This window comes from Melospiza georgiana, chromosome 6 (genome assembly GCF_028018845.1).
Source record: "Melospiza georgiana isolate bMelGeo1 chromosome 6, bMelGeo1.pri, whole genome shotgun sequence".
In the NCBI taxonomy this organism is placed as follows: Eukaryota; Metazoa; Chordata; class Aves; order Passeriformes; family Passerellidae; genus Melospiza; species Melospiza georgiana.
Window position 1 is genome coordinate 21,554,602 of NC_080435.1, and position 27,447 is coordinate 21,582,048.

At 56.3% G+C, this 27,447-nt stretch overlaps 3 protein-coding genes across 4 annotated transcripts; 2 read left to right on the plus strand and 1 right to left on the minus strand.

Moving 5' to 3' along the window:
- Positions 1-211: 211 nt before the first annotated feature.
- SIRT3 (sirtuin 3) lies at positions 212-5,126 on the minus strand. Of its 2 annotated transcripts, XM_058027107.1 has the most exons (7): positions 5,046-5,126; positions 3,647-3,838; positions 3,119-3,351; positions 2,903-3,003; positions 2,494-2,655; positions 1,988-2,197; positions 212-719 (listed from the first exon to the last, which is right to left on the minus strand). In XM_058027107.1, exons 2-7 carry the CDS (start codon positions 3,691-3,693, stop codon positions 699-701), a joined length of 774 nt encoding a protein of 257 aa, XP_057883090.1. In that variant the 5' UTR covers positions 3,694-3,838; positions 5,046-5,126; the 3' UTR covers positions 212-698. The 2 variants fall into 2 exon arrangements, with proteins under 2 accessions (XP_057883090.1, XP_057883089.1); XM_058027106.1 differs by lacking the exon at positions 5,046-5,126 and having other exon boundaries at positions 3,647-4,599.
- Positions 5,127-5,556: 430 nt separating this feature from the next.
- Positions 5,557-12,925, plus strand: PSMD13 (proteasome 26S subunit, non-ATPase 13). Its single transcript, XM_058026225.1, has 13 exons — positions 5,557-5,705; positions 5,955-6,033; positions 6,643-6,677; positions 6,773-6,828; positions 7,177-7,220; positions 7,418-7,504; positions 8,414-8,585; positions 9,107-9,186; positions 9,269-9,394; positions 9,888-9,950; positions 10,661-10,741; positions 11,423-11,539; positions 12,258-12,925. Exons 1-13 carry the CDS (start codon positions 5,611-5,613, stop codon positions 12,351-12,353), a joined length of 1,131 nt encoding a protein of 376 aa, XP_057882208.1. The 5' UTR covers positions 5,557-5,610; the 3' UTR covers positions 12,354-12,925.
- Positions 12,926-17,658: 4,733 nt separating this feature from the next.
- PGGHG (protein-glucosylgalactosylhydroxylysine glucosidase) lies at positions 17,659-27,181 on the plus strand. The gene is made up of 13 exons (XM_058026767.1): positions 17,659-17,902; positions 18,302-18,512; positions 19,181-19,616; positions 19,770-19,889; positions 20,436-20,567; positions 20,844-20,955; positions 21,908-21,980; positions 22,415-22,551; positions 22,785-22,918; positions 23,080-23,175; positions 23,265-23,362; positions 26,241-26,452; positions 26,539-27,181. Exons 1-13 carry the CDS (start codon positions 17,659-17,661, stop codon positions 26,601-26,603), a joined length of 2,070 nt encoding a protein of 689 aa, XP_057882750.1. The 3' UTR covers positions 26,604-27,181.
- Positions 27,182-27,447: the final 266 nt, after the last annotated feature.

Below are 27,447 nucleotides of genomic sequence, written 5' to 3' on the forward strand. Positions count from 1 at the left end.
AAGTCCCCACCATTTCCAGCTGGATGTGCCACAAGGTTCTGCATTGTGTTGTGTCAGGTATGGGACAGAGCAGGATATGGCACTGCCACCCCCCAGGATGGCATCTACAGCAGGGAAAGGCACTTGTGTGAGGGGAAAAGGTACCAAAAAGCAGGTGAAAGAAACAGTGGTGGGGACAGATGTGACTCTACAGAAAACCCCTCAGGTGACATCCAGAAATGAATTGTTTCTTTATTATTAAATAATTAACACTCCAGTGATTCAAAATTCCCCAGCAGCTTGAGCTGGAATGGGAATGGGGGGGCAGTCCCCCCACCCCTGGCTTGTCCCCTGATTAGCAGAGATTTTATGGAAGACTAAACACAGCCTGCAGCAGCTGAGGATCACAGCCAAGGGAACACTGGCTGGGGAGGAGCTGTGACAGGAACTGGAGGCTCAGCCCAGTGGGAGCTGGAAAACACTCTCCAGGCTGTCCTGGCCTGACCTTCATGGCATTCCAGCTCCTGCCCCATGGAACCAGTGCCTCTAAGGGGCTCTGGCATGGATGGCTGGGAAGGAGGGAGATCCAAACAGCCAACTGCTGCCACAGAGCTCGTTGGATGTGCTGGCACGAGCCCCCAAGCCCTCGGACACTTGCTGGTGACACTCATGGCTGGAGATCCTCAAGTGGTGTGCTGAGAGGTGACAGGAGCACCCTCCTACTTGTCCTTGGCATCCAGCTGGAAACAGAGACCACAGTGCTTGCCAGGGAGCATCCAACATTCCAGCCCCAGCTTCATCCCCACAGAATCCTGGAATCCCAGGATGGTTTGGCTTGGAAGGGGCCTTAAAGGTCATCCAGTCCCACTCCTGGCCATGGACAGGGACACTTTCCACTAATCTAGGTTGCTCCAAGCAACTGGTTTTCCTCCATCACTGTTGCATCAGCATTATCCCTCAGGGATTCAGAGCAGCACAAGCATCAAGCCAAGGGCTGGCTGGTTCCCAAAATGTTGGTACTGAAAAATCAAAAACCTGGCAAACAGGCTAAGAATTCCTACTCATTCCTGCTGCATAATCTGAGGGAAGTAAGAACAACCTGGATGTTACAACTGGAACCTTGAAGCCAGATTTTATGAAGTCACGTTTGGACAATGTATGCCTAAAAAACACCATCTGTGTTTGATGTCAAATGTGGAAAAAACCTCCCAGTGGTCTAAAGGAATGTAGTAATTAACATCAGCACTGAGCTCCAAGTAATTACAAACTTGTTCCCCTGCAATTTCTCACTCCTGAAGATCCCAGAAGGTTACAGATGTGAGAATGTTGGGGGGAAAAAAAGTTGATTTAAGGATTCATCACTGCCAAGTGGAGCAGGAGCAGGAATCCCACTCCCTGTCCAGCCATGGCAGCACTAGTGGGTCTCAGCACAACTGGAGCCTCCCTTCCCTCTCTCCTACAGCTTATTGCTCCAGAGGAACCTCTGGAAGTGGAGGCACAGCCATGAAGGGACTGTAGAGGTGTGACTTTCCAGCTCCTCAGAGCTGAGGGAAGTGCTCCCTGTGGAACATCCCAGTTCTGTGTTGAGGCTTTGCCGCCTCACAGCCTAGTGCTGCTGGCCAAGGGCATTTCCTGCCAGGGGCTGGGAGTAACCAGACATCTGCAGCTACAGCTACAGGGTTTGTCTGAGAACAAATCACACACCAGGTGATGTAACTGGAAGCTTCTCAGTCCCTGAGAGGATCACTGCTTTCAGCCCAAATCCTGTCCTTTTCCATGTTCCTAACTCATCTGGGACTGGCAGATCCACGTCTTCCCACAGACACATTCAGCCCACAGGGCTCTGCCCTTGCACACTGGCTGTGAAACACCACTCAGGTTTGGGTTGGAATGGGGCTTTTTTTGCACTTTTCTGTGCAATGTGACCCCAGCAAGCACAAACCCACTCCTGTGCATAACTCCAGCACAGGGGCTGAGGGGGGAGCTGGGGGTCTGAGCCTCTTCCCACCTTCTCTTTCTCCTTCTGGATCAGCGTTTGCATCTCCTCCTTCCAGCCCAGCAGCTCCACCAGCCTTTCGACGCCGCCGACCACGTCCCCGAGCTCAGCCACGTCGTTGTGGCGCTGCTGCCACGCAAAGGGCCCTACCAGCTCCCGGTTGATGAGCACCCGCGGCACGGAGCTGCGCACGGCGTCGGCCAGGCTGGCAAAGGGCTCCACCTGAGGGGGGACACAGGGACAGTCACCCTGCCAGGGGAACCTGCTCCTGGCACTCTTGGCTCTGAACAGGTCACAGTGTCACCAGTCACCTGGTGGCCTTTCCTCAGCTCTCCAGGTGTCACCTGGTTTCCAGAGGGTCTCTGAGAGCACTTCCACCCTATTTTTTACCCTCCACCCCAAATTTCACCTCCCTAACCCATTTTCTTGTCTTCTCTAAGCCCTCTCTCCCCTCTGGAGTCCCTTCAGGCCCTGTTCTCCATGTGAGTTTTTTCCAGGGGTTTCCCTTATTGCCAGACCTCCAGGGATGTCCCGATGACGAAGAGCAGGTCTGCCATGGGGAAGTCTGTGAGGTGCAGGAGGAAGCGCGGTGGGAGCTGCTCGCCGAAGAACACGATGTCAGGCTTGACAACTCCGGTGCAGACAGGACAGCGAGGGATCCTGTCCCCCATGACATCTCCCTAAAAGGAGAGACCCCAAAACTGCCTGTCACAGGGACCCTGACCCCCTGAAAGGAGACCCCAAACCTGCCTGTCACAGGGCTTCAGAACTACCACATGTCCTCAGAGCGACACCCAACCCCAAACCTGGTCACCTCCATAAACCTCTTGTCCCCGAGGGCAAAAGGACAGGTTTGGATCTGTCATTGCTGTAATAATTAATGCCTCCTTGTGTTAATTGTGTTGATGCCTGGCTGGGCCCACTCACCCTGAAGTCCTCTCCGGGGAAGTTCCTCTGACACACTGTACAGGTGGCAGTGGCAAAGGTGCCATGGGCTTCCACCAGCCTGTCAGGAGGGATCCCAGCCACTGGAATACAGTGTGGAGGAAAAGACTGAGCCAGAGTCTCCCTGTGCATCTCCCCAGTCCTGCTTCTCCCCTCAGCTCCTGGTGCTGCTGCTGGAGCTGGGAGGAGGGAGCTCACCTCTCTCCAGCCCGTCGATGTTCTGGGTGTAGAGGCGCAGGAGCAGCCCCTTGTCGTGCAGCAGCCGGAGGAAATAGTGGGCGGAATTGGGGCGGTAGTTTCCAGGATAGAGCTCCTTGGCCAGGGTGAAGAAGGGCTTGGGGTTGACGAAGAAATACCCCAGCTCAAAGATGGCCTCGGGGTAGGGGATGTTGTACTGCTCCAGGTTGCTGTACAGGCCGCTCCCGGGGGACCTGCAGGGACAGGGGGCAGCTGAGAGGGGCTGCAGTGGGGCCTGGACTGGAGACAGAATCCCAGGATCAATGAGGTTGGAAGAGACCTCCAAGAGCATCAACCTATCCAGCCTGTGGTGCATCATCACCTTGTCAACAAGAGTGCCACGTCCACATGAGTGTCACATCCTGTCATTCCTCGGACACCTCCAACCAAGGATGGTGACTCCAGCACCTCCCTGGGCAGCCCCATCCAATGTTTAATCACCCTTTCCATGGACAAGACCTCAGCCCTCCAAGGACACAGAGGCCTCACCTGAAGTCAGGGATGCCGCTGGGCGTGCTGATCCCGGCGCCGGCCATCACCACCACGCTCCGACATTCCTCCTTCCGGAGCAGCTCGGCCACGTCCTTCAAGGTGAGCTTCTCCTTCCCCTTGTCACCTCCCCACCTGCCCAAAATGGCTCTGGCAGCTGCGCTCACACAGAAGGGCCTGGAGCTTTGGATCCTGCTTGGCACAGGGGGAAGCACAGCACTGAGAGAACTGACGGTGACTTTGGCTCGGGGGGAGAAAATCACCCAAAAATTCCTCAGAAAGCTCTTCTCTGGGCAGGATTGGGCTTGGGCTTCACTAGGAGAAAGCTTGGCTGAGAGCAGACACATCCCTCAGCAATTCTTTACGTGGATCTAAAATACCAAGTCACTAGTATTCCTGTGAGGGTTTTTTTTGGACAGGGATGGACACAAGGCTGGACCCACTGGGAATCACCAGTCTCAGTGTTGATTTACACCCCTCTGAGATCCAGGAGACCCTGCTGTGTCCTGAGATCAGCAAGTTTCTCTCAGGGTGATATGTCACCCTGCCCAGGTGAGCACAGACACTGTCCTGTCCCCGTTCCCCACTTGGGCTCCGTGTGTCCTTGTCCAAAGGAATCACAGCCCCGTGCCCAGCTGGGCTGGCAACAGCCATTATCATCAGGGAACAGTCATTAGCAGTTCGGGAACAGTCATTAGCGACAGGGAACAGCTTCTCCCAGAAAATTAGTGCTGCTGGAGCAGGGTATTGTGCACAGTCCAGAGCAGGCAGGGAGAGAGCCAGGAGAGCTTGGCAAGGACAGAGCTGGAAGTGTTTCCAGGCCCCAGGGTGGTCAGCTCGGCCTGCCTTGGGATGTGACAGTTCCTTTGCAGGGACATGACATTGCTTTCCCAGGGATGTGACACTGCACTGCCTTAGCCTCCTGTCACAGGGACGTGGCTCTGCCTTCCAAGGGCTGTAACACTGCCTTCCCTGGGATGTGTGACACCGACTTCCTAAAGGAGGTGCCCTGCACTCTTTCCCTGCTGTCACAGGGATGTGGCTCTGCTTTCCCAGGGTTGTGACCCTGCCTTATCCTGCTGTCACAGCGATGTGACAGCGCCTTCCCGGGGCTGTGACACCGCACTGCCTTTCCCTACTGTCACAAGGATACGGCTCTGCCCTGTCACACCGGGTTCCCGGGGGTCTGAACTCACATTCTTGGAAATCCACTGAGCTTTCCCTGGCAGATCCCCGCTCTCCGGGCTCCCAGGCCAGCCCTGGCTCCCACAGTGATGTCCCTGCTTGGACGGGGACGGGACACGCTCCATCACGGGAGCACGTCCCCTCCCACCACCGATTCCCGTGCTCCCCTTCCCGCACGGCTGCTCCAGCCCCCAGCCGGGCATTCCCCACCTACCTCCGGGCTCCGCCGCCGGCCGGCCCCGTCCCGTGCCCGCCGCACAGGGCGGCCCGTGCCGCGCTGCCGCCGTGGCAGGGCCCATGGCGCTCCCACAGGCTCCTCCAGGCTGCAAGAGAGCAGAGCGGTGCTGGAGGCGGTCCGGGGCTCCCGGGGCTCCCCCCGGCCCCGGCGCTCACCGGCCGCCAGCAGCGCCCGCGCCCCGCGCTCCATCGCCGCTACCGCACTGCCGCGAGCGCGCGCGCCCGCGCTGCCGCCGCCCGCCGCCGCTCACCCCGCCCGGGCTGGTTCCGGCGGGGCGGGCGCGGGGAGAGGCGGCGGGGGAAGGCCCGGGGCTCGGCGGCGCGGCGGCGTTTCCGTGGCGACCGCGGGGCGCGGCGGGAGCGGCGCGGGGCGAGTGCGCGGCGGCGGCGGGCGCGGGGCGTTACGGTACCCGGCGGGCCCCGCGCGGCCGGAAGTGAGTGCGCACCGCGGGGACGGCGCGGCCTCCTCGCTCCGCTCCCGTCCGGCCCCGACCCGGCCCCGGCCCCGGCTCCGTCCGGGCCCCGCCGCCGCTGCCGCCGCCATGAAGGACGTGCCGGGCTTCCTGCAGCAGAGCCAGAGCGCGGGGCCGGGCCAGGCCGCCGTGTGGCACCGCCTCGAGGAGCTCTACAACAAGAAGTGAGCGGGGACGGGGTGCGGGGGGATCGCCCGTCCCGGGTCCCGCTGCCCTCCTCCCTTCGGCCCAGGGGCCGGGCTGGGCCCGCGTCCCTTTAGCCGCCCGCCCGGGGGGTGACTCCGGCGGGGTTTGCCCCTGCCCCAGCCCCCGGTTCACCCCCGGTCCGCGCCCTCGCCAGTCCCGGCTCGGCACGGCCCGGGATGGGGTACGGTTCCGCGGCGCTGGGCTCACGGCGCTGTTTGTGTCCCCAGGCTATGGCACCAGCTCACTCTGCAGGTGCTGGACTTCGTGCAGGACCCCTGCTTCGCCCAGGGAGATGGGCTCATCAAGGTGAGCGGACTTTTCCTGTCTCTTTGTACCAGGAAAAACTCAGCCTGCGGCTTCTCTCTTCCCTAATTCTCTCGGGGAGTTACTGACCTGGGTGGGTTCAGCTCCTGGGGTGTTTCTACTGGTGGCTGTGTGGAAACTCTACTGAAGTTAAATGTCTCAGGTTCAGAAACTTCAAAGTGATTCTTTACCTCACTTAACTAAAATTTTTATTTTTGGGAGTTGCGGAGAGATTTTTTTTCACTACATATTTTAGTATGAGCTTTGCAAGTGCAGGATGGGTGTTCTCTGGAAGAAGCCTATGAGGATAGGATTAGCTAAAATGAGTAGTTCTGGGTTCTGAATAGTGCTGGAATTTCTGTATGGGTTGCCCGACTTTCCGGAAACACAATGGGATTGAGGGATTTCAGTGGTGTGGGTTGGAAGAGACCTTGAGGATCATCATGTTCCACCTTTCCTGGAAGGGACACCTTCCACTTGCCCAGCTGGCTCAGAGCCCTGTCCAGCACTTTCCAGGAACGTTCACATGAGCTGGAATAGAGAGGCAATATGGTGAGAAGCTCTGAAGTGGGGTGTCCTTTGCCCTGAGTGTCCCTGTCTTTGTCCCTGCAGCTCTATGAGAACTTCATCAGTGAGTTTGAGCACAGGTGAGTTACTGAGGGCCACCTGGAGGGGCTTGGGGGTCACCTGGGGGGCTTGGGGGCCACTTGGAGAGGTGCTGACTCTGAGCTGCTCCCTGCAGGGTGAACCCTCTGTCCTTGGTGGAGATTATCCTGCACGTGGTCCGGCAGATGACAGGTGCGTGTCCTCCCCTCTTCCCTGTCCTGTTGTGACCTCTGGAAGGCGGCCAGGGATGGGTCAGTCTTGGATGGGAAGTTGTTGTGCTTCTGCTGCGTTGGGGAGGGAAAGTGCTGGCTTAGCAAGCTTAGGTTGTTGTTGATTGCTGGAGTCAGAAGTCCAGAGCTGCCCTGGAGAGGGGGATGGTGGGGAAAAGCCCAGCTTACCTGGCAGCAGCTGCTGCAGGTTGAGGGTACACCATGGAAAACCCATATTCCAGCATCAGGAATCCTGTCAAAGGTGGTCTGGTAGGTGAGGTTTATCTGTATGAGAACTGCTCGTTTAAATCTGTTTTTCCCTCTACTCCAGATCCCAACGTGGCCCTGACTTTTCTGGAGAAGACCCGGGAAAAGGTATGTTGGATGTTGTTCATGCTGAGTTTCTCCTCAGGCCAGGAGTCACTGGCACGTGTGTCACCTGTGCTGGAGAGCAGCACCTTTCCACAGGGATTTGAATGCAGGAATATGGTCACAAGTGACATTTACCCAGCCTCTGGAGCAGAGCACACCTGGCTGCAGGTGACACTGAACAGGTCCCTGTGTCCCTGCAGGTGAAGAGCAGCGACGAGGCCGTGATCCTGTGCAAAACAGCCATCGGGGCCCTCAAGCTCAACATCGGGGACCTGCAGGTCACCAAGGTGAGGGGTGGCCTGGGATATGGGGAGTTTTGGGGTGCTGTGACATTCCTTGGTTATCCCAGCTGCCAGCCCTGAGGGGCTTTTGAGCTCACCAGGATGTGCGAGCTGCTCACAGTGACCTGCAGTGTTGTTGCCTGAGTGAAGCACATGGGGTTTGTCATCCTTGGCTGGTTTTAAAACCGTCTTTTAAACCCATAATGGTGTTTTTCAGGCAGGGCTGTGATTGTCTTTGCAGGAGTCCTAGGACAAGGGAAGAGACAAGAATCTTGAGTCCATGTTTCAGAAGGCTAATTTGTTATTTTATTATATATTTTATATTAAAAGAAAATTATATATTGGAACTATACTAAAAGAATAGAAGAAAGAATTTCATCAGAAGGCTTGAAAGGCATAGAAAAGGATGAATAACAAAAGCTCGTGACTTTCAGAGAGTCTGAGCCAGCTGACTGTGATTGGCCATTAATTAGAAACAACCAACATGGACTAATCAAAGATGCTGCATTCCACAGCAGCAGATAATTATTGTTTTTCTTTTCCTCTGAGGCTTTTCAGCCTCTCAGGAGGAAAATCCTGGCAAAGAAATTTTTCAGAAAATGTCATAGCAACATGAGGCAGCTTTGGTTCTCTTAGAGCAAGTGCTGAGGGATGGGTTTGGGTTGGAAAGGATCTTGAAGATCACCCAGTCATGGACAGGGACTCCTTCCACTATCACAGGTTGCTCCACCCTGGCCTTGGACACTTCCAGGGCTGGATCAGCCACAGCTTCTCTGGGCACCCTGTGCCAGTGCCTCACCACCCCCACAGGGAAGGGAGTGGGAGCCATGGTGGCTTTGCCCGGGATGTCACCATGGATTCCTCAGGAAGGCTGCCATCCTCAGAGCTGTAAGAGGCAGGTCTTGTCCTTCCCAGGAGACCATTGAGGAGGTGGAGGAGATGCTGAACACCCTCCCTGGGGTGACATCCGTGCACAGCCGCTTCTATGACCTCTCCAGCAAGTACTACCAGACCGTGGGCAACCATGCCGCCTATTACAAGGATGCGCTGCGCTTTCTGGGCTGCATCGAGGTCAAGGACCTGCCAGGTAACTCTTCCCCAGGGGAAATCCCACCTTCCACGCTCTGCCTCATGCCCCCAGCCCAGATAAGTGCCCTGGCTGAGGTTTTCCCTCTGTATCATTTGGCTGTGCTGTGCTGGATCCGAGGTGTGGCTGGACTGAGGAGTGACCTCTGAGGAGCTGCTCCTGAGTTGCGCTGCAGGAAAAGGGGGAATGCTCCTGCCAGAAGGACAAGTTTGTTCCAGTTCCCAAAAATCTTCAGTCTGGATTCAGAAAAGCAGCCCTTTTGTGCTGTGGTTGCTGCAGGCTCCTGAATTTCAGATGGTGTGGAGGAAGATGAAGGCTGGGAATAGTTTAATGCTAGTGTAGGTGAGGGAGGGCTCAATGGAGCTTTAAGTGGTCCTTTATCTAAATTATTTTTGGCTTTATTTTTTTTCCCATCCCAATTATTTTTTGTTAGGGTATTTTTTTATCTGTAATGGTTTTGGTTTGGGTATTTTTTCATCCAAATTATTTTATGTTTTGTTTTTTTTTTTTTTTTTTCCCAGTATCAGAGCAGCAGGAGAGAGCCTTCACCCTGGGGCTGGCCGGGCTGCTGGGAGAAGGCGTCTACAACTTTGGGGAGCTGGTGAGTGCTGCCACATCCCTTCATCCCTGGAGCCCCAGGAGGTGGGGTTCCCCTGCTGACAGCCCCCTGCCTGTCCCTGCAGCTGATGCACCCCGTGCTGGAGTCCCTGCGCAGCACAGACCGGCAGTGGCTCATTGACACCCTCTTCGCCTTCAACAGCGGCAACGTGGAGACCTTCCAGGCCCTCAAGTCGGCCTGGGGGCAGCAGGTGAGGGCTCTGGGGCTGCTCAAGACCCAGGCTTGGGAGTTCCACCTGACTCTTGGAGTCTGTGGGCTTTTTCTTAATCAGCTTCGCTTCATTCCTGGCTCTGGAGCACTGGTACAGTTCTGGTCGGAGCCTAGGAGTGGTTATTCCATCTCGATACACATCATTAATTTTGTTTTGGCTTCCCTCTGGACTGCTTCCAGTGGAAAACAATGGTTTTCCCTCCTGTTCTGGGAAGTGTGGGGGGAAACAGTGATGTTGGATGTTACCTGCACTGGCTACAGCAGGAATCACTGGCATAGCAGTGGATTTGTGAGTTCACTGGCGCTTGGATTGTTTTCTGGAACTGTTCCTGCCTGGTGGGTGGGTTGTGGTGGCCTCCTTCCCCTTAAATGAACCCTGCAAGGGATTTATTCCTGTATGTAAAGCTGTTCTGCCCCAGGATGGGGAGAAAATGTAATCCTGACCTGATTTGTTGTCTTTTCTCCCCTCACAGCCCGACCTGGCTGCCAACGAAGCTCTCCTGCTGCAGAAGATCCAGCTGTTGTGTCTCATGGAGGTGAGTTGGGATGTGCTCAGTGTGTCTGGTCACCCACCCACAGGAACTCCTGGATACAGGGAGTTCAGTGTGGATTTGGCCTGTAGATGGAGCCACAAGCAGGTGCCATGAGGGAAAACACCTTGTGCTGGGCTGCTTGTCCCTAACTCCAGGGGGACTCTTGTGTGGAGTGCCAGGACAAGGGGGAATGGCTTCTCTGACAGAAGGTTAGGTGGGATATTGGGAAGAAATTCTTCCCTGTGGGGGTGCTGAGGCCTTGGCACAGATTGCCCAGAGAAGCTGTGGCTGCCCCATCCCTGGAAGTGTCCAAGACCAGGTTGGACAGGGCTTGGAGCAGCCTGGGATAGTGGAAGATGCTCATTCTGTGGTATGGAGGAGGGGGAGAGCAATCCTTCAGGGATGGTGTCTGCAGTATGTTCCAGGATAAAAAAAGGCTTTTAGAACAGATTTCAACATCTTTGTTTCCCAAGGACTGAGGGTCCTTTCCCTGATGGATAGCCTGGAACAGTCCCTTCCTGTCACTGGAAGGCTCTGTTGTCACCATGCCACTGTAAAACATTCTTGTTTGACTTATTTTGATTAAACATGAGAAATGCAGTTTCCAGTGCAGAGTGAGACTGGGCAGGGCAGTTTGGGGGAGGCTCTGTGAGCTGTGGGAATTCCTAAAACCCTGTGGGGATTGTTTTTTATTATTTTTTCCCTGGATCCAGATGACTTTCACCCGCCCGGCCAACCACCGCCAGCTCACCTTCGAGGAGATTGCCAAGAGTGCCAAAGTCACCGTCAACGAGGTGAGTTTGGGGTTGGACGGACACCCTTGGTCATGTCCAGGTTCTGGAGCTCTGACAGTGCCTGGATAGACATGAACCACACAGAATCCCAGAATCATTTATGCTGGAAAAAAGCTCTGAGGTCATCGGGCCCAACCTGTGCCCGGAGCACTGAGTGCCACATCCAGTCATTCCTTGGGCACCTTCAGGGAGGGGGACTCCACCACCTACCTGGGCAGCCCCTTCTAATGCCTGGCAGCCCTTCCCATGGAGAAATTCTTCCTGATGTTCAACCTGAACCTCCCCTGGTGCAATTTCCTTTTGTCCTGTCACTTGCTCTCTGGGATAAGAGACCAGCTCCCACCTGCTGCTTGGGGACAGTTGGGTTCTTTTGGCTTTTTCCAAATGCCTTTTTCTTCCTTGGATTTCAGAGAAAAGAAAATAACTCTAGTTTTGTAGGGGGAAAAGAACTAAAAAAAAAAAAAACCTAAATTGCAGTTTTAGGGAAAAGTTTTAGGGATAAGAGCTTGTCATTGCCAAGGTACTGAGTCTCGAGGCAGTTCTGTCACCTGGAAGGGGACAGCTGTGAGAGCTGCTGCCCTGGATTCTGAGGGGATCTCATGTGAAGATGCCAAGTTTTATTCATCTCAGGGGGAGAATGGGGTGATCTGGGTCATTTCCCAGGATTATCTGTGTTGCCAGGTGGAGCTGCTGGTGATGAAGGCGCTCTCAGTGGGGCTGGTGAAGGGCAGCATCGATGAAGTGGACAAGAGGGTGCACATGACGTGGGTGCAGCCACGGGTGCTGGACCTGCAGCAGGTAATGGCCACCAGCTCCAGCTGGGCTGGGTGAGGTCACCTGGGGTGAGTCATGGCTTGGGAATGAGCCTCCCTGGGGGCTTGGCTTTGCCTCCAGGGTGTTTCACCCAGAAACCTTCCAGGGGGTGGGACAGGACAGGGCTGGCACCTTCCTTGTGAAAGCCACACAAACACTATGGAACACAGAAGCCATGGCTGTGTGTTCCAGAAGGACCCAGGCCTCATTCCTGAATGCATGAAACAACCTCTGGGAGTTTCAGGGATGTAGGAGGCACATTCCTTTTGGGAAGAGAGAAGTCCAGGATATAATGGAGCTGTTGAGCTTCTCAAGTTCATCCTTGTAACACTTAAGGAGACTGTGCAGGGTGTCTTTACCTTCAAACCCAAAATGAGTGCCTGAAATTCCACTGCAGACAATTCCTGTGGTGCATTTCAGTTTAACCCCTGCTGATGTGCTGGTAGAAGCTGTTAATCCCAGAATCCCAGGATGGTTTGGGTTGGGAGGGACCTTAAAGCCCATCCATGGGCAGGGACACCTTCCACTAGACCAGGTTGTTCCAGCCACATCCAGCCTGGCCTGGAACTGTTCCAGGAGTGGGGCATCTCCCTTTCTCAGTGTGTGGGGCTCTGAGGGATGGTTTGAGCTCTCAGGTGTGAGAAGGAGCCTGTGGACCTTCCCAGGAGCTGAGGCACTCTGTCCCTGTGGCCTTGCCTTGCAGATCAAGGGGATGAAGGATCGCCTGGAGTTCTGGTGCACGGACGTGCGGAGCATGGAGATGCTGGTGGAGCACCAAGCCCACGACATCCTGACATAGAGGAGAGAGAGATTCCTGCTGCTCCTGAGGCCAGCAGCACTCAGAGCACTGACTGTACTGAATCCTTGGAGGGGTGGGTGGGCAGAGCAGGAGCAGCCTGGGATGCGGTGAGCAGGAGGATGTGGCCTTTTGCTGTGTGACCCTTTGGTGCTCGAGCCAAGCTTTCCCTCTGCTGGCAGGAGTGGCTCAGGGGGCATGGTTCACTCCTGATCCCTCCTGCCTCCAGCTGCTGTAGGAGGGTGGGATCCTAGTGCAGGATCCAAGGGGTCTTGGCCTTAGGGGACACAGCCTGTCCTGCTGCCCTCTCCCCCTGCCCCTGCAGCAGCCTGAAGCAGCATTCCCCAAATCATCTTCCTCAAATCCTCTTCCTCCCCTTGCCCTGCTTCCCTCCGCCCCTCCTCATCTGCAGCAGAGGGAGTGTTTGCTCATCCAAGGGTTTTCCCGGGATTCCTGGTTAGTGGATGTGTCCATACACGAGGGGTGGGTGTCTTTCACCAACGCTTTGTGCTCAGGTGAGGTGCAGCGGCATTGCCGGAATAAACGTCTCTGCCTTCCCTTTTTGGGAATTCTGTGTCATCTCCATCCCTGGCAGCTCAGCTGCTGATGTTGCCTTTAAAAACCTGTTTTTGTGGTCAGGCCTTGCCACTCCTGGGATTCAGGAGCTTTCCTCACCAGTTTGGTTCTCTGGTGTCATTAGCAAATGGCACTGCTGGAATTTCTGTGCTTTTCCTGCTTTGGCTGAGGGTGTAAATCCAGCAAGAGAAAGAAGGGAGCATGGTGCAGAGATGCCTCACATAAGGGAGACAAACTTTGGAAAACGGACAAAATGGAATTGCTGGAGTCTGTCCCTGCTCACCTTCCTCCTGCTGCTCTCCAGGCCCTTCTGGCTGAAATTCCCCCTTGGATGGGGTTGTTCAGTGCCCAATGCCTGCCTCTTCCCTGCCCAGCCACTTGGTTTGATTTGCCCAATTCCTGCTGCATCCTGTCTTCCAAGGCTTACTCCTGGTGCCACTTTTACTGACTTCAGGAGAGCATGTGGAAGAAGTAGGTGTTCCAATCAGGAAAATATTCCCTTTATTTCATAGCTGAGGACAGGAGGAGGCTTTAAGGAGCACAGTCTCCTTCCCAGTGCCATGTCAGATCTCACTCTCATTCCTAGGGCTATCACTACACTTTAGGGAATAAAGGAAACTCCACTGGAGTCATTGAATTATGGGGCTGCTGTTGCTTGAGATCAGCATCCAAAACCTAGAATGTCACTGTGGGAAGCAGTACCAACTTCTCCCAGGAGCATTCCAACAGCTCCCATGCTGTGGCTGTGCTCTCCTGGCTGTGAAGCTCTGAGCAGCTCCTGGGAATGAGGGTCAGATCTGTGGAACTGTGACAGCTCCAGAGGCTTTTCCAAGACACCTGGAAGTGCCCCTCGCTGCCCAAACCTTCCACGTGCTGGCTGCTTCCCTGGCACAGGTAATTTGGGATGTGGTGGGTGGAGAGGCCCCTCCTGCAGGGCATGCAGCCCCCAACCTGTGGCACCCTTTTAATGTCACTTCCAGCCTTTGGGTGTTTTCCTGCTAGGAATTTGCCTTGGAATGGCTTCCTTGCTTGTGCTGGGAGAGTGACTTGGTGCACACAGTGCTGCAGGTGTTAGAGGCTCCAGAGGGAGTGTGCCTTCCCATGGGGACCTGCTGGCAGCCCTTGAGGGAGTGCTGCCATCAGGACAGCGGACACAGCTCTGGTTACTTCCCTATAGGATGGAGCAAACCCAGTGAGCCCTTGTTGGATGCAAAGGTGGATTTTAATGAGCAGGTTCAGGGGGTTCCATCCCTGCAAGGCTCTGTCCCAGGGCCTCTTCCCTGGGGATGCTCTCAGCAGGGATCAGGTTGCTCCTGCCACTCCTCACTCAGGCCTGCTCCTGTAGTTGTAGATGTTGCTCAGGACCCAGGCTGTGGGCACCAGGAAGGACGAGAACATCAGGCTGAAGGCCACAGCTTGTTCCTGAGGGGGACAAGGAGCAGGAATCAGTGGCATGGCTGTGCCACGGCTCACAGGGCTCCTGAAATGGCTGCACTGCTGCCACCCAACACCACCCCCAGCTGGCTTCCCTGTGTTCCTCCCAGCCCTTGGCACCTGCCCTGGGGCTGTGGAGGGAGCTGTGGGGAGCAGAGCTGTCCCCACTGGCTCTGGATGGGGCTGGTGCTCTCCAGGTTTGTTCCTCTGGGACACTGGAGCAGTGCATGACCTTGAGGCGGTGGCCAGGGCCTGCAGTGTTCCTGACTTTTAGGTGACTTTGGGATGGGAATTGCAGCCAGCAGCAGCCCCTCATTTCCCTAGTGCAACCACGACAGCATTAACATCCCACATGGGCACCTTCCTTTGATTTATTTGCCTAGAAAAAGCCTCTCCAGGCTTCTGCAGCTCCTTGCTTGAAGACCTTGGAAAGGCAGCAGAGGGAAAACTGCTGCTGAATAAAGAGGTGGTGGGGGAACCAGGCAGGATTTTGGTGGAAAGCTCCTTTTTCCCAGCTTGTTTCACCCAGCCTGGAGGGTCTGGTTTTGGGGGGACTGTCCCCACAGGGGGGCTGTCAGAAGGACCTTGGGCTCTGCCATGGTTTAGGCCTGGCACGGAGCCAGTGCCCCCATGAGAATACACTCTCCCTGGGGTCTGCTGTGAGATGTGACCAGGAATGAACAAAGCAGGCTCCAGCTTAGAATGAGACGATTGGGGGACCCCCAAACCTCCAAGGTTAAAAAAGGGGCTGAAAGGACAAAGCCAAACAGAAGCAGGAGCTGGTGGGGAGCAGGGCATGGACACTGTGGGGGTGTGGGCTGGAACCTGAGGGCTCATTCCTTCTTTTCCTCCCCCTCCCCTTTTGCTTCCCCCCCCTTCCCAAACAATTTGGCCCTGACACAGAGGGTTTGGGCCCCTCCATGTGGGCTGTTCCCACGTTTTCAGCTCCCCAGGATACTCACACCAGGAGAGATGGGGTGCTCGGGGGGGTGGGAGCGGAGCTGTGCCCGGGGGGCCCGGCTGATCCGGAGTGCGGCTGCCAGGAGCTGGGAGCCCCTCTGGAAACCCCTCATGGCGCTCTCAGGGCGATCCCGCTGCTCCTCCTCGCTCTGCAGCTGCCCAGCTTGTCACTGTCACTGCTGCCACCACCCCCTGCCACTCCTTGGCACAGCTCCAGGGCACGGGGAGGGACAGCCTGACACAGTCAGGTTTGCCCAAGTTGATCTCTGCTTAATTTTTCTACCCTTAATTGTTTTTTTATTTTTTTCCCATTAGCACTGCCCAGGACTCTGAGACAAAAACTGTCCCCAGCCAGCACAGGGGGACACTGAGACACTCTGCTGGGGAGCAGAGACCTCCTCTTGGAGGAGCCTTTACCCTTCGAGCAAAATTCTTCCTTTGGAACAGAACTCTCTTCTTGTACCTCCTTTTCTGTGGGCTTTTATAAACTTTGAAACACTCAAAGCACCATTCAGTGAGAAAGGGCTCACTGGAAAGGGCTATTTCCAAATCCCTCTGATAAAGGGAAGGAAGTGGGGTGCATGCCACTGGGATCAGCTGGGGAAGGAACTGCTTGTCCCTGAGTGCGGGTGGCTGCTGGAGGGGGGTTCCAGAGCCCCAGAACCCCTATGGATGCCCAGGGGATGGATATTCCTGCCCTTGCCATGGACTCAGCCTATGCTGGTTGTGAGGAACCAACCAAAGGGGAGATGAATCCTGCTGGGGCCCAGCTGGGATTAGACCCTGGAATAGCAAAGGAGTAGAGCTGGGAGTAAGTGTTACTGCTCAGGCTTGGGATCCCAGCCCTGGATCCCTGGGGCATTGGCAGCTGCAGGACTGACTCAGCCAGGCTCCAGAGGGCTTTTCCATGGATTTTCAGCACAGGACAGATGTGTTATGGCAAGTGCTGGATCCCGGTGAGCACCGGAGGCTGCTCAGAGCAGCCAGTGGCACTTGGCTGCAGCTCCAGCCCTGGATCCCTGACCCACCAGCATGGCACCAGCTGGAAGGGGCTGGGAAATCATGCCAAAGCCAAAGTCCAGATGGAATTTTTGTCCTCCCTGGAAACGGGAAAGGGTCAGAGCATGGCTGGGGGCACGGGAGGTCAGTGGGGTGTGCTGCTAACCCGGCTCTCTTGCCACCGGCGTTGGGATCTCAGCTCATCCGACTCGGTTTTCCCCTTTCAGTTCCTCCTCCCCGGCACAGGGCAGCCCCAGGAGTGCCGCGCTCCCTCCCGAGCACTCAGCTCAGCTGGACAAACACCTGCGTGCCCAGGATCATTTTTCCAACTATTTCTTTTTAAGGAGACGGGGGGGGAAAAAGTGATTTCCTTCCTTCTTTCTCGGTTGGGCAACTTCCGTCCTTGCCTGGAGCGGCGTCTCTCCGCCCGCACGGGCTCAGCCCGGCCTCGGGACAGAAGGCAAGAGCCATCTCCTCCCTCCCGCACCCTGGGGTTTGGGCTGGGCCGGGATTTTTCCCTTTCCCGAAGGCAGGATTTCCCTCCCAGCTCAGCCTCGGTGAGGAAACCGAGCTGAGCTTGGGCGTTCCTGCATCCGGCTGCTGTCGGGGAGGGATTTGGGGGCTGGGCGCCCTCCTTGCCCCTGTGTCACCCCGGCTGGATTGCCAGCTCTGCTCGGAGTCTCTCCGAGCCTCGTTTGGTCATTCCTGTGTTTTTCCTGTGCCCGGCATTGCCAGGAGCCAGCTGCAGCTGCCTTTTGTCAGGGGCTGCTTGTGCACGTCTGTATCTGTACATATCTTTAGTCTGTAATTATTTATATGTTTGTACATTACATTATTTATATAGTTTTATGTATAAATCAGTGGGACTGAAAGGTCCTGCCCCAGGAGGCTGAGCTGGAGATGCAGGAGTGAAGGGAACAGAGGGGTGCAGTGAGATGACAGAGGGGGAAGTATCAGGAACTTTTCAAAGTGTCACGGAACAGCACCGGGAGGAAGAGAAGGCCAGATGGGGAAGGTGTCTGTGTGTGTTGGGAGAAACTGGTGCAACCCCATCCCAGCATCAGAAGAGGAAGAGGGAGGAGGCTGAGAAGTGATGAAGCCCGTGAGCTTCGTCCTTCATCCGTCGGGATTATGGGACAGCTAGAGATGGGGTGAGGGAGAGGAGGGGATGCACCCCAGGGCTGGGAGGAAGCTGGGATGGGGGAAAACCGCTGGAGGTGACCAGAGGGGACACTAAAAGGAGCAGAGACCGCTGGTGGCAGGCGGGGGAGGGGGGTGACAGGGAGCTGGCTTTGTCCCCTCAACCCTCATCCCATCCCTGCGGCTCCGCAGGTGGGCGATGGCCGATGGCGAGGGCGACCCCGGCGTGTTCACGGCCACGGCCCTGCCCGGGGACCCGCGGCTGCTGCCCACGGTGACCAACGCCCTGCTGGGCACCCGCGTGTTCCGGGACATCCTGCACGCCGCCGGCGTGTACAGCGGCGCCGCAGGGGACACGCACCGCGCCGATGTCCCCAGCCCGCTGGCGCTGCGCATGGCAGCGCCCGGAGCCGCCCAGAGCTTCGCCCTCGACACCTGGACAGGTGAGCGGGGAGCCGGCACCTCCCCGGGGCTCTGCAGGGCTCCATTCTCTCTGCTTCTGCTGCCTCCTGTGCTCAGTCACACCTTCCTTCTCCCGTTCTCCTTTCGCCTCGGGGCGCTGCTCCTCTGGAACGAGCGGAAAATCCCCCTTTTGTGTGGGATAAGTGATTTTCAGGCAGTAGCTCTATCCCTGCTGGGGCCAGGCTCGGCACACGCTCTTTAATCATGTTTGATGGCACAGACCATCCCTCAGCAGCTTGGCCAGGCTCGCTGTCAGCGGTGTTGTCCAGTCCACAACTGGGTTTGATGCCGGGAAAAGCAATTCCTTGGCCAGTTGGAACCAATAGATAGGGCAGGATCCAAGTGTTTCCAAAGGCTGTTGGCTCTGGCTGTGCTTGCAGGGACCTTCAGCCACACCATTCAGTGCCCTGGCTACACGGCCACGCAGCAGCTGTACGCCCACCACTCCCTGGTGCACCTGATGGCCTCCAGTGTCACCATCCAGCGCTTGGATGGCTCCACACATCCCATCACCGTCCAGCTCCAGAGCCTGTTTGTGCCACAGAGCCAGGACCTGCACTTGAGCTCAGGCCCAGACTTCCAGGGAGCGCAGTGAGTGTGGGGATTGGGGTTCCTGCCCGGAGCTCACCTTCTGTGGGCTGTGGTGCAGTGCCCTGCTCTCCCCGGAGAATAAACTGCAGGTGTAAGGCTGGAGTGGGGCTGGAAGGGTGAGGGGTTTGGGACTGGAATGATGAGGGGTTTGGGGCTGGAATTGTGGGGTTGGAATGGTGAGGGGAACGGTGAGGCTGGAATAGTGAGGGGCATGGGGGCAGAATGGTGAGGGGTGTGGGGCTGGGATGGTGAGGAGCGTGGGTCTGGAATGGTGAGGGATGTGGGGCCAGAATGGTGAGGGCTGTGGGGCTGGAATGGTGAGGAGTGTGGGATTGGAATGGTGAGAGGTGTGGAGGCTTCTCACACCTGCTTCGTCCTGGTAAGTGTATTTAAAAGACCCTGAAATTAAGCATAGAAACATTTTTATTACTTGAAACTCCAGAATTATCCCTCACTCTGATGTGTTAGGGCGGTGAATGTGACAGGGGCTAGATGTGATTCCAAAGAAGTGAGGCTGGGGGAAACAGGAGATTTGTAGGATGTGACCTCTAGAACAGCTTTCCTGGTTCCAGAGGCCGTTTGTGATGGCTTCCCACTGCCAGAGGGCAGGGTTAGATGGGAGACACTGGGAAGAAACACCTTCCCCAATCGCTTCCCGTCTCCCACAGCTACATCTACGGGCAGACGCTGGTTCCGGAGGTGGAGGGGGGCCCCCGTCCCACCGTGCACATGCTGTGGACCCCCATCCCGCAGTGGCTGACGCTGGGCGGGGAGGAGCGGGAGCGCTGCTGGCAGTTCCTGACGGCGGTGGCCGGCAGCGAGGAGGAGGCGAAGCGCAGCTACAGCGCGGGGCTGTCGCTGGCGGCCGCGGGCTCCCTGCTCCACTCCCACATCCACGCCTGGGCCGCGCTGCGCCGCGGCAGCTCCGTGGAGCTGGACGGGCCCCCGGCCCTGCGCCAGGCGCTCCACGGCTGCCTCTACTACCTGCTGAGCGCCCTCCCGCCCCGGGACAGCCCCGGAGTGCCCTTCCACGGCATCAGCCCCGGCGGCTTGTCCAATGGCACCCGCGGCGAGGACTACTGGGGACACGTCTTCTGGGACCAGGTGAGGGGGGCCGTGCTCACCTGGGGGCTTGGCACGGCGAGTGCGATGGAGGAGACTCCATCCTTCCATCGGGATGAGGGTGTGCTTGAAGGGCGGAGCTGGCGGGAGCATTCGGATGCCTCCCCCCAGCCAATCCCGCCGGCGGCCCCGCAGGACACCTGGATGTTCCCGAATATCCTGCTGCTGCATCCCGGGGCTGCCCGCGCCATCCTGCACTACCGCATCCGCACGCTGGAGGGCGCCAAGCGCAACGCGCGGGAGCAGGGCTACGAGGTGCGACGGGGACACCGGGCGGGGGTGGCACCTGCCCCTGTCCCCAGGGGACACCGGGCGGGGGTGGCACCTGCCCCTGTCCCCAGGGGACACCAGGCGGGGTGGCACCTGCCCCTGTCCCCAGGGGACACCGGGCGGGGGTGGCACCTGCCCCTGTCCCCAGGGGACACCGGGCGGGGGGTGGCACCAACTCCTGTCCCCAGGGGACACCGGGCGGGGGTGGCACCTGTGCCTGTCCCCAGGGGACACCAGGCGGGGGTGGCACTTGTCCCTGTCCCCAGGGGACACCGGGCGGGGGTGGCACCAACTCCTGTCCCCAGGGCAATCCTGGGCTGAGGTGGCACCTGCCCCTGTCCCAGGGGGAGTCCTGGGCTGGGGTGGCACCAATTCCTATCCCCAGAGGAATCCTGAGCTGGGGTGGCACCAGTTTCTGTCCCCAGGGGACACCGGTGGGGGGTGGCACCAGCCCCTGTCCCCAGGGCAGTCCCGGGCTGTTTCAGCGGGCGCAGCACGGGGCGATGTGCTCATTGATGCCTTCTCTGGCAGGGCGCGAAGTTCCCGTGGGAGAGCGCAGCCACGGGCCGGGAGGTGTGTCCTGAGGAGATCTACGGAGCGCAGGAAATCCACATCAGCGGGGATGTCCTGATGGCCTTCGAGCAGTATTACTGCACTACACAGGTAAAGGGACGGTGCTCCACCTGATGGCCCGGTGTCAGGACACCTGGACACTGTCACTGTCCCTTCCCCGAGGAATTCTGCTCTCTCTGCTCCGCAGGCTCCCTCCTGCAGCCCTGCCTGCTCTGCCCTTGCTCCTGTGGGCGTCTCAGCACCCTGTTGGCTCAAACCAGGCCAGTCTTTCCTCCTGCTCCCTCCATCTCCTCAGAGCTCCTCTCCATCCTCCTGCTGGCTTTGGGTCTGGTGGATTCTCCCCCTTATTCCCCTGTCTTTCCCCAGGACCTGAAGCTGTTCCAGGAGGACGGGGGCTGGGAGCTGGTGGAAGCCGTGGCTCAGTACTGGTGCAGCAGGATGGTGTGGAGCGAGGAGGAGCAGCTCTACCACATCAGAGGTACCTCTGCCATGGCAATGGAAAGCAGAGGTCTGGAGCCACCTGGTCTAGTGGAAGGTGTCCCTGCCCATGGAACTGGATGAGCTTTAAGACAACCCAAACCACCCTGGGGTTCCATGGCTTGGAGGTGCCCTCCAGGCTGCCCTGAGGATGAGGTGCCCGCATGCACCAGCCAGAGCTGCACCCTGGGTTGTTCCTGCTTCACCACTGTCACTGTCACTGCATTCATTAAAGGGACAGGACTAAAATCAGTTTTAAGGACTAAAGACAATTTATTGTTTAAATAGACATCAGTCTCAGAGGCTGTGAGATTTTGAGACAGCAAGCAGTCAGCCATAGCTCAAGATAGTCAAAAGTTCTTTGTTACAAGACAATATATAACTTTACAAGACAATGTATAACTTTACAAGACAATATATAACTTTACAAGATGATATATAACTCTCTTATCCAATGGACTGTCGCTACAGAGTATGTTTTGCTTTTCTAACCTGTCACCTTTGCTTACTGTTACTGCAGTGTGAATACTTTTAACCAACACGCTGTTATTTTATGTACACACACCTCTATTGTAACATCTAAATTCATAGCTTATTCTATACAATTACACTCTTACCTTATATACCCTTCACCATCTTATCAATAGTTTCTTACTTAAGGCTTATTCTTACTTATAACTACAGAAGCTTAAGTTGATTTTTCTGCTTAATGTCTGCATGCTTTATTTTTACATCAATCCAAGCTCCTTCCAAGGCTGCAAATTAAACCTTCCTGCATCTGTGGAAGTTTCCATCTTTCCATTTCCCACAGAGCACCGTGCGTGTTCCTCACTGAGCATCCCGCTGGGATCCATTTGAGCAGCAGGGTCCCCTTCCCCACTGTGTCCCCGAGGAGGGGCCCAGAGCAGCCCAGGGTGTGCTGGTGTGCCAGCTGTCCCCTGCTGTCCCCGCAGGTGTCATGCCCCCAGACGAGTACCACAGCCAGGTGGACAACTCTGCTTACACCAACGCCGTGGCCCGGCGCAGGTAATGCTTGGGATCCCACCTGGGAGCCTGGCCTGGCTCTCTGCTCTTCCCCCTGGCACCCTGCAGGGGTGGGAGCAGGGGGGTCCCAAGGGGATCCTTCCTCCCTCCCCTCACTCCCCTCTGCAGTCACAGGGAGAGTGGGAGCTCCCCCGGCTCCTCTGACCTGTTCGGTGCCCACGTGGGGCTGGGAGGGATCTCCATCCACAGCAGAGCTTCTCCCTGGGCATTCCTGGGGTGTCTGTGCTGTTGGCCAGCTGGAGACACCCACAGCCAGGGAAAGGAGCTCCCAGCTCCATGATAGGATCTGTTATCCCTGGCTCAATCCCTGCCCCTTGTTCTTTCACAGCAGCTTTCACTTGCAGCTCCTTCTGTCCCCTCTCTCCTCTCACCAGCACCCATCCCTGACATAAAACCTTGCTCCTCCTTCCCTCCAGCTTAAATTTTGCTGCTGTCTTGGCTCGGGACCTGCTGCTCCAGGCGCCAGAGGAGTGGGAGGACCGTGCCAGGAAAATCAAAGTGCCCTTTGATGAGGAGAGGAAATACCACCCTGAGTACGATGGCTACAGCCCAGGTGAGCAGGGAGGCAGGGGCAGCAGCCCATGGAGATGGCTCAGCCCATGGATCACACTTTTAATCCTGGAAGGTTCAGAATTCCATTGGGAATGGCAGAAGAAGAGTCCCTGCTGTTGCTGCAGTGCAACAAACTGGGCTAGGGGAGGCTTTCCTGCCTCACTGGATTGTTTCTCATTAGTGGGCTCAAAAACTCGGGAAATTTGGGAGGTGTCTGAGCAGCCCTGTCCCCAGGTGAGCCGGTGAAGCAGGCAGATGTGGTCCTGCTGGGGTTCCCACTGATGCACCCCATGAGTGCCGAGGTGCGGAGGAACGACCTGGAGATGTACGAGCCCGTCACGGACCCAGCCGGGCCAGCCATGACCTGGGTGAGGAGAGGGCAGAGCCCGGCCTGGCACTCTCCCCTGGGAGCGGGGGCTCCATCCAGGGCACAGTGCCGAGCTGGGATGTGCCCTGGAGCCGCTCTCTCTGGATGGAGGGGTGGGAGGTGGTGCTGCTCCACCGCGCCGTCACCGTGCCCCTCCGGCAGAGCATGTTTGCCGTGGGCTGGCTGGAGCTGAAGGAGCCACAGAGAGCCTGGAGCCAGCTGGAAAAGTGCTTCAGCAACATCACAGAGCCTTTCAAGGTGAGTGGAGGAGCTGCAGGTCCCTCCTGCTCCCAGGCAGGTGGCATCCCAACCCTACTCCTGCATCACCTCTTTCTCCTGCTGGTCAGGTCTGGGTGGAGAATGCGGATGGGTCGGGAGCTGTGAACTTCCTGACAGGGATGGGTGGATTCCTGCAGGTCGTCCTCTTCGGCTTCACGGGGTTCAGGTGAGACCTGTTGTGTCGCTTTTAACTCCCAAGCAACCACTTGTCCCTTAAAATGTCCCTGTTTGGCTGGAGCTCTTACCTGTTCCCAAGTAAGAGCTCATGACAGGTCACATTTGGGAAGCAAAATTCCATTCCCTAAGCCTGTTCTCTTGTCTTGGTTTGGAAAGACAGGTGCCTGCCAAGGAAGGCAGAAAATGGAAAATGTAAAGCCTCTCCCTCCAAATTGCTATAAATTTTAAATTAAGGGGCTCTCAGGCAAAAAAATACACGAGCAGGAAATACAGTTCTTTAATAGGGAAGAAAATAAAAGTATGAAACAACCAATGCAATAAACTAAAACAACACTGATAGAGTCAGAATACGACCTGACACCCTGTGGGTTGGTAGCAGTCTGTCTTGGTTTGGAAAGACAGGTGTCTGCTAAGGAAGGCAGGAGCCTCCCCTGAAATGCAGAATGTAAACCCTCCCCACCCCTCCGAATTGCTATAAATTTTAAATTAAGGGGCTCTCAGGCAAAAAAATGTATGAGCAGGAAATAACAGTTCTTTAAGGAGGAAGAAAATAAAAAGATAAAACAAGCAATGCAATAAACTAAAACAACGCTGACAGAGTCAGAACCCAACCTGACACCCTGTGGGTCAGGGTGTTGGCAGCAGTCCCATTGGAATTGTGGCTGCAGCCCTCCTGCAGTGCCAGGGGTGGTTCTGCTGGAGCAGGGATCCTGGAGAAAGGTGTGCTCTTCCTCTGAAGAGCCAGTGGAAGCAGAGGCAGCTGCTGTTCCTCTGGGAAATCCAGTGGAGAAGCCGTGCTGGTGTTCCAGAATCTCCAGATTATATCTCCAGTAGGAATGCTTGTCTCTCCCCTCTGGGCTCACATCTCACAATGGGATGCTGTAGTTCTTATCAGCCATGCAGTGACATTCAATAGCTGTTATCAGCAGATGTCTCCTCGGAATAGTTATGGAGGAGATAAGGAAAACTGCCCACTTAACAGAAGATAGCTGCCATACAGGTGGCAAATAGAATAAATTTGTTTGACAATCCAGGACATCTCAGCTTCAGCAGCAGCATCCTCCTGTCTCCTTTGGATGTGGTGAGGAAACACCTCCTGCAGCCTCTCTGGAGCCAAGTGCTGGGCAGGCATCGCCTCAGCTCTAAAATATCCCGGGAAAACATGGAGCTGTTCATGTAATTTCAGAGCCTTGGTGGTTTCCACCCCGGAGCCGCTGTCTCTTCAGCCTATTCCTGGTTTAATTGAGGCTGGATTGAGCCTTTTGATTCCCACTGAAAACTTCCAGCCCTAACCATGTATTTTCACTCCATGTGTGTGGCCAGAGCTGCTGGGAGTCCCTCCCCATTCCCTGGCAGAGCTGGGTGTGAGCTGCCCCATTCCCAGCTGGAAAAGCCACCCGTTCCCCATCCCCTGGTGGAGCTGGGTGTGAGCTCCCTTATTCCCAGCTGGAAATCTGGGCTTTGGCCCAGCTGGGAGGTCTCCAGGTGCCCAGTGTGTGCTGGGTCAGGCCCCTGGTGGCACAGGCTCAAGCCACAGCTCTGTGGCTCTGGCCAAGTTCCAGAGGTGACGGTGACATTGTGCAACCACAGTCCTGCCTTTTCCTGCATAGGACACGGATCCTGTGCAGTGCTGGGGCTCCCCAGGCCCCCACACCTCCCCTGAGTCCCCTCCAGCCCTCTCAGCCTCTGGAGCTGCTGGTGGAGAGCTCTGGAGTGCAGGATTTGGGCCGGGGACAAGAGGGGCCCTTGTTTTTCCTCACCCAAAGCCAACGCCCACACAGGCAGCTTGGCCTGGGCTCAGGGCTGGGTTGGGATGTTTGTTCCATTGTTTCTGGGGAGGGAGCACTGCTGGGGATACAGAGCAGACAGGGTCAACCGATGAGGCAATTAAAAGATGGTTTATTTATTGCAAAATCAGTCTCATGGAAGGCTGAGACCAACATTCAGTGCCAGCACGTCAGAAGGCGTTTTAATTTTAGTTACAATGTCTTTTATATATTTCTTGTCATATATTTCTTATCATATCTTATATATTCCTTATTAGCTACTAATACAAAACTCACTAGGATGTTCATAACCCAATTAATAATTTGCTATCATTGCTACCAATGACAGCAAACTGCTGGAAATCATTGCTACATTTTACGGGACTCTGATGCAATGTGCTTCTTTCTATCCAATCATACAACCCTCCAAACATTTGTTGCTGGATCCTCTACTTTTTGCCAGCTTTATAACAAGTTCTACTACTAGACTTTAAAATTTTCTACTACCTCACTTTAGATATTTATTCACTTCCATGAGGCATTTTTCTGCTTGCTTAAAACGCATTTCTGCTTCAACTACAAATCTTAATTCTTACTTTGTGTCTGTTTCTCTTTTCTTTTCTAAACCTTCAAGTCTCTTCTCCGAGGCCTTAGGTCAAGCACTGCATCCATCTCTGTCTCTGAGCCTTGGGAGCTCCCTGTGCCTGCATTTCCTGCTGAGCTCCCAGCCCTCCATCCCATGGGACTGGGAGCTGAGGTGGGCGTGTGAGGGTTCCCTGCTCTGAGAGCAGGAGGAGCAGGGCATTCCCCAAGCTCTGCCAGCACAGCTGCTGCTGGAGCCAAGAGCAGGGAATTGGGCTAAGTTTCTAAAATATGAAATCTGGAAAGCCCAGGCCCCAGCTGTGGAACGGGATGGGACGAAGGAATGTCTTGGGAATCACAGCCCCAGCAGCTCCTTGGATGCTCTGAGGACCCTCCCAGACCCCTCTGGTGTGTGTGAGGTGGTGATGCCTGGAGAGATGGCTGGTCCCTGACCCTGACCCTGAGCTGGGCTCCTCTGTGGCTCCTGCTGTTCCCCCCTGACTGCTCCTGCCTCTCCAGGATCACGAGGTCTGCCCTCCTCTTCGATCCCGCCCTTCCCGACGGTGTCACCAAGCTGAAACTCTCCAGCATCTCCTACTTGGGCAACAGGCTGGAGGTCACCATCACCAGCGAGGAGATCAGGATGGCAGTGACTGAGGCCTCCTGGGACCCTCCAGCCTCTCCCCTGGAAGTTGTGCTGGAGTCGGGACAGCGCTTTCCCCTGTGGGAGGGTACGGCAGCACTGCCTGCATCTGCTCCCTGAAATAACCTGGGGAGAAACCATCCCCATCCCTCACACAAAGCTCTTCTGTCGCAGGGCAGAGTGTCTCCTTCCCCACAGCGCCTGGATGGATCCAGAGGTCGCCCAGCAGCACCCCCTGAGCCCTGCCTGATCCGGGAGCTGCCCTCTGGAGCAGCGGATCCGGCATGTTGGTGCAGGGGGAAGGTAACAGGGGGTGGAAAGGGGGTGCCAGGCTGTGCCAGGAGCCCTTTGCCCCTCCAGGGCTGCCCTTGTGTGCCACCTGCCCTTGTGTGCCACCTGCCCTTGTGGCCCCAGGGACTCAGGGGCTGGAGCTGTCACCATGGCTGGAGCTGTCACCACGTCTGAACCCCCACCCCCCTCCACACATCTCTTACTCAGCACAGGAGAGGAAACCAAGCCTGAAAATGTCCCTTTCAAAGGTGTTTGCTGAACACCCAGGAGCTGTTTTTGCTCTCAGCATGTTTGTGTTCGTAACGAAGCCCATTCCTGACTCCAGGATCCTGACTCCAGCTCCTCCAGCTGCTCCTTGCCTTCCCCATGTGTTGCTCCCTGGGCTGAAAGGGCTGTGGAGGCTCAGCCAGTGCTGTTGCACCAGATGAACGATGTTTTGGCTCTAAGTACTACTCCAAAATATGCAGCAGAAAGCCTTTTAACCTCGTGTGGGCAGCACACAGCTGCACTCCTGTTATTTGGTGTGTAACATCCCTCACATGCTTTTAAACCCTTATCTACACTATTCCCTCTCTTTTCAAGCACTTCTGGAGTTAAATCCTTTCTCACTTGGCGTCTTGAAGGGCTGCAGGAAGCCTGGACACCAGAGATCTGCGGCGTTATCCTGTCCGAGGGTGGCAGGGGCAGCCTGAGCAGAGAGCTGCTGTGGCTTTGCTCTGGCACACGGTGTTTGGTGTCCCAGGAATCCCGAGGAATTCCCTCCGTGCCTGCCCAGGGCGGGCTCGGTGCTCC

What these genes read in the sequence shown, in the direction of transcription:
- PSMD13 (XM_058026225.1), top strand. Translation starts at nt 5,611, where the DNA reads ATGAAGGACGTGCCGGGCTTCCTGCAGCAGAGCCAGAGCGCGGGGCCG. An exon ending in AGGGAGATGGGCTCATCAAG is followed by an intron (nt 6,034 to 6,642) that starts GTGAGCGGACTT and finishes TTGTCCCTGCAG; the next exon opens with CTCTATGAGAACTTCATCAG. An exon ending in CGAGGTCAAGGACCTGCCAG is followed by an intron (nt 8,586 to 9,106) that starts GTAACTCTTCCC and finishes TTTTTTTCCCAG; the next exon opens with TATCAGAGCAGCAGGAGAGA.
- SIRT3 (XM_058027106.1), bottom strand. Translation starts at nt 3,993, where the DNA reads ATGTGTCTGCTCTCAGCCAAGCTTTCTCCTAGTGAAGCCCAAGCCCAA. An exon ending in AGCGGCATCCCTGACTTCAG is followed by an intron (nt 3,352 to 3,646) that starts GTGAGGCCTCTG and finishes CTGTCCCTGCAG; the next exon opens with GTCCCCCGGGAGCGGCCTGT. An exon ending in TCCAGAAGGAGAAAGAGAAG is followed by an intron (nt 720 to 1,987) that starts GTGGGAAGAGGC and finishes CTCTGTTTCCAG; the next exon opens with CTGGATGCCAAGGACAAGTA.
- PGGHG (XM_058026767.1), top strand. Translation starts at nt 17,659, where the DNA reads ATGGCCGATGGCGAGGGCGACCCCGGCGTGTTCACGGCCACGGCCCTG. An exon ending in CGCCCTCGACACCTGGACAG is followed by an intron (nt 17,903 to 18,301) that starts GTGAGCGGGGAG and finishes CTGTGCTTGCAG; the next exon opens with GGACCTTCAGCCACACCATT. An exon ending in ACATCACAGAGCCTTTCAAG is followed by an intron (nt 23,176 to 23,264) that starts GTGAGTGGAGGA and finishes CCTGCTGGTCAG; the next exon opens with GTCTGGGTGGAGAATGCGGA.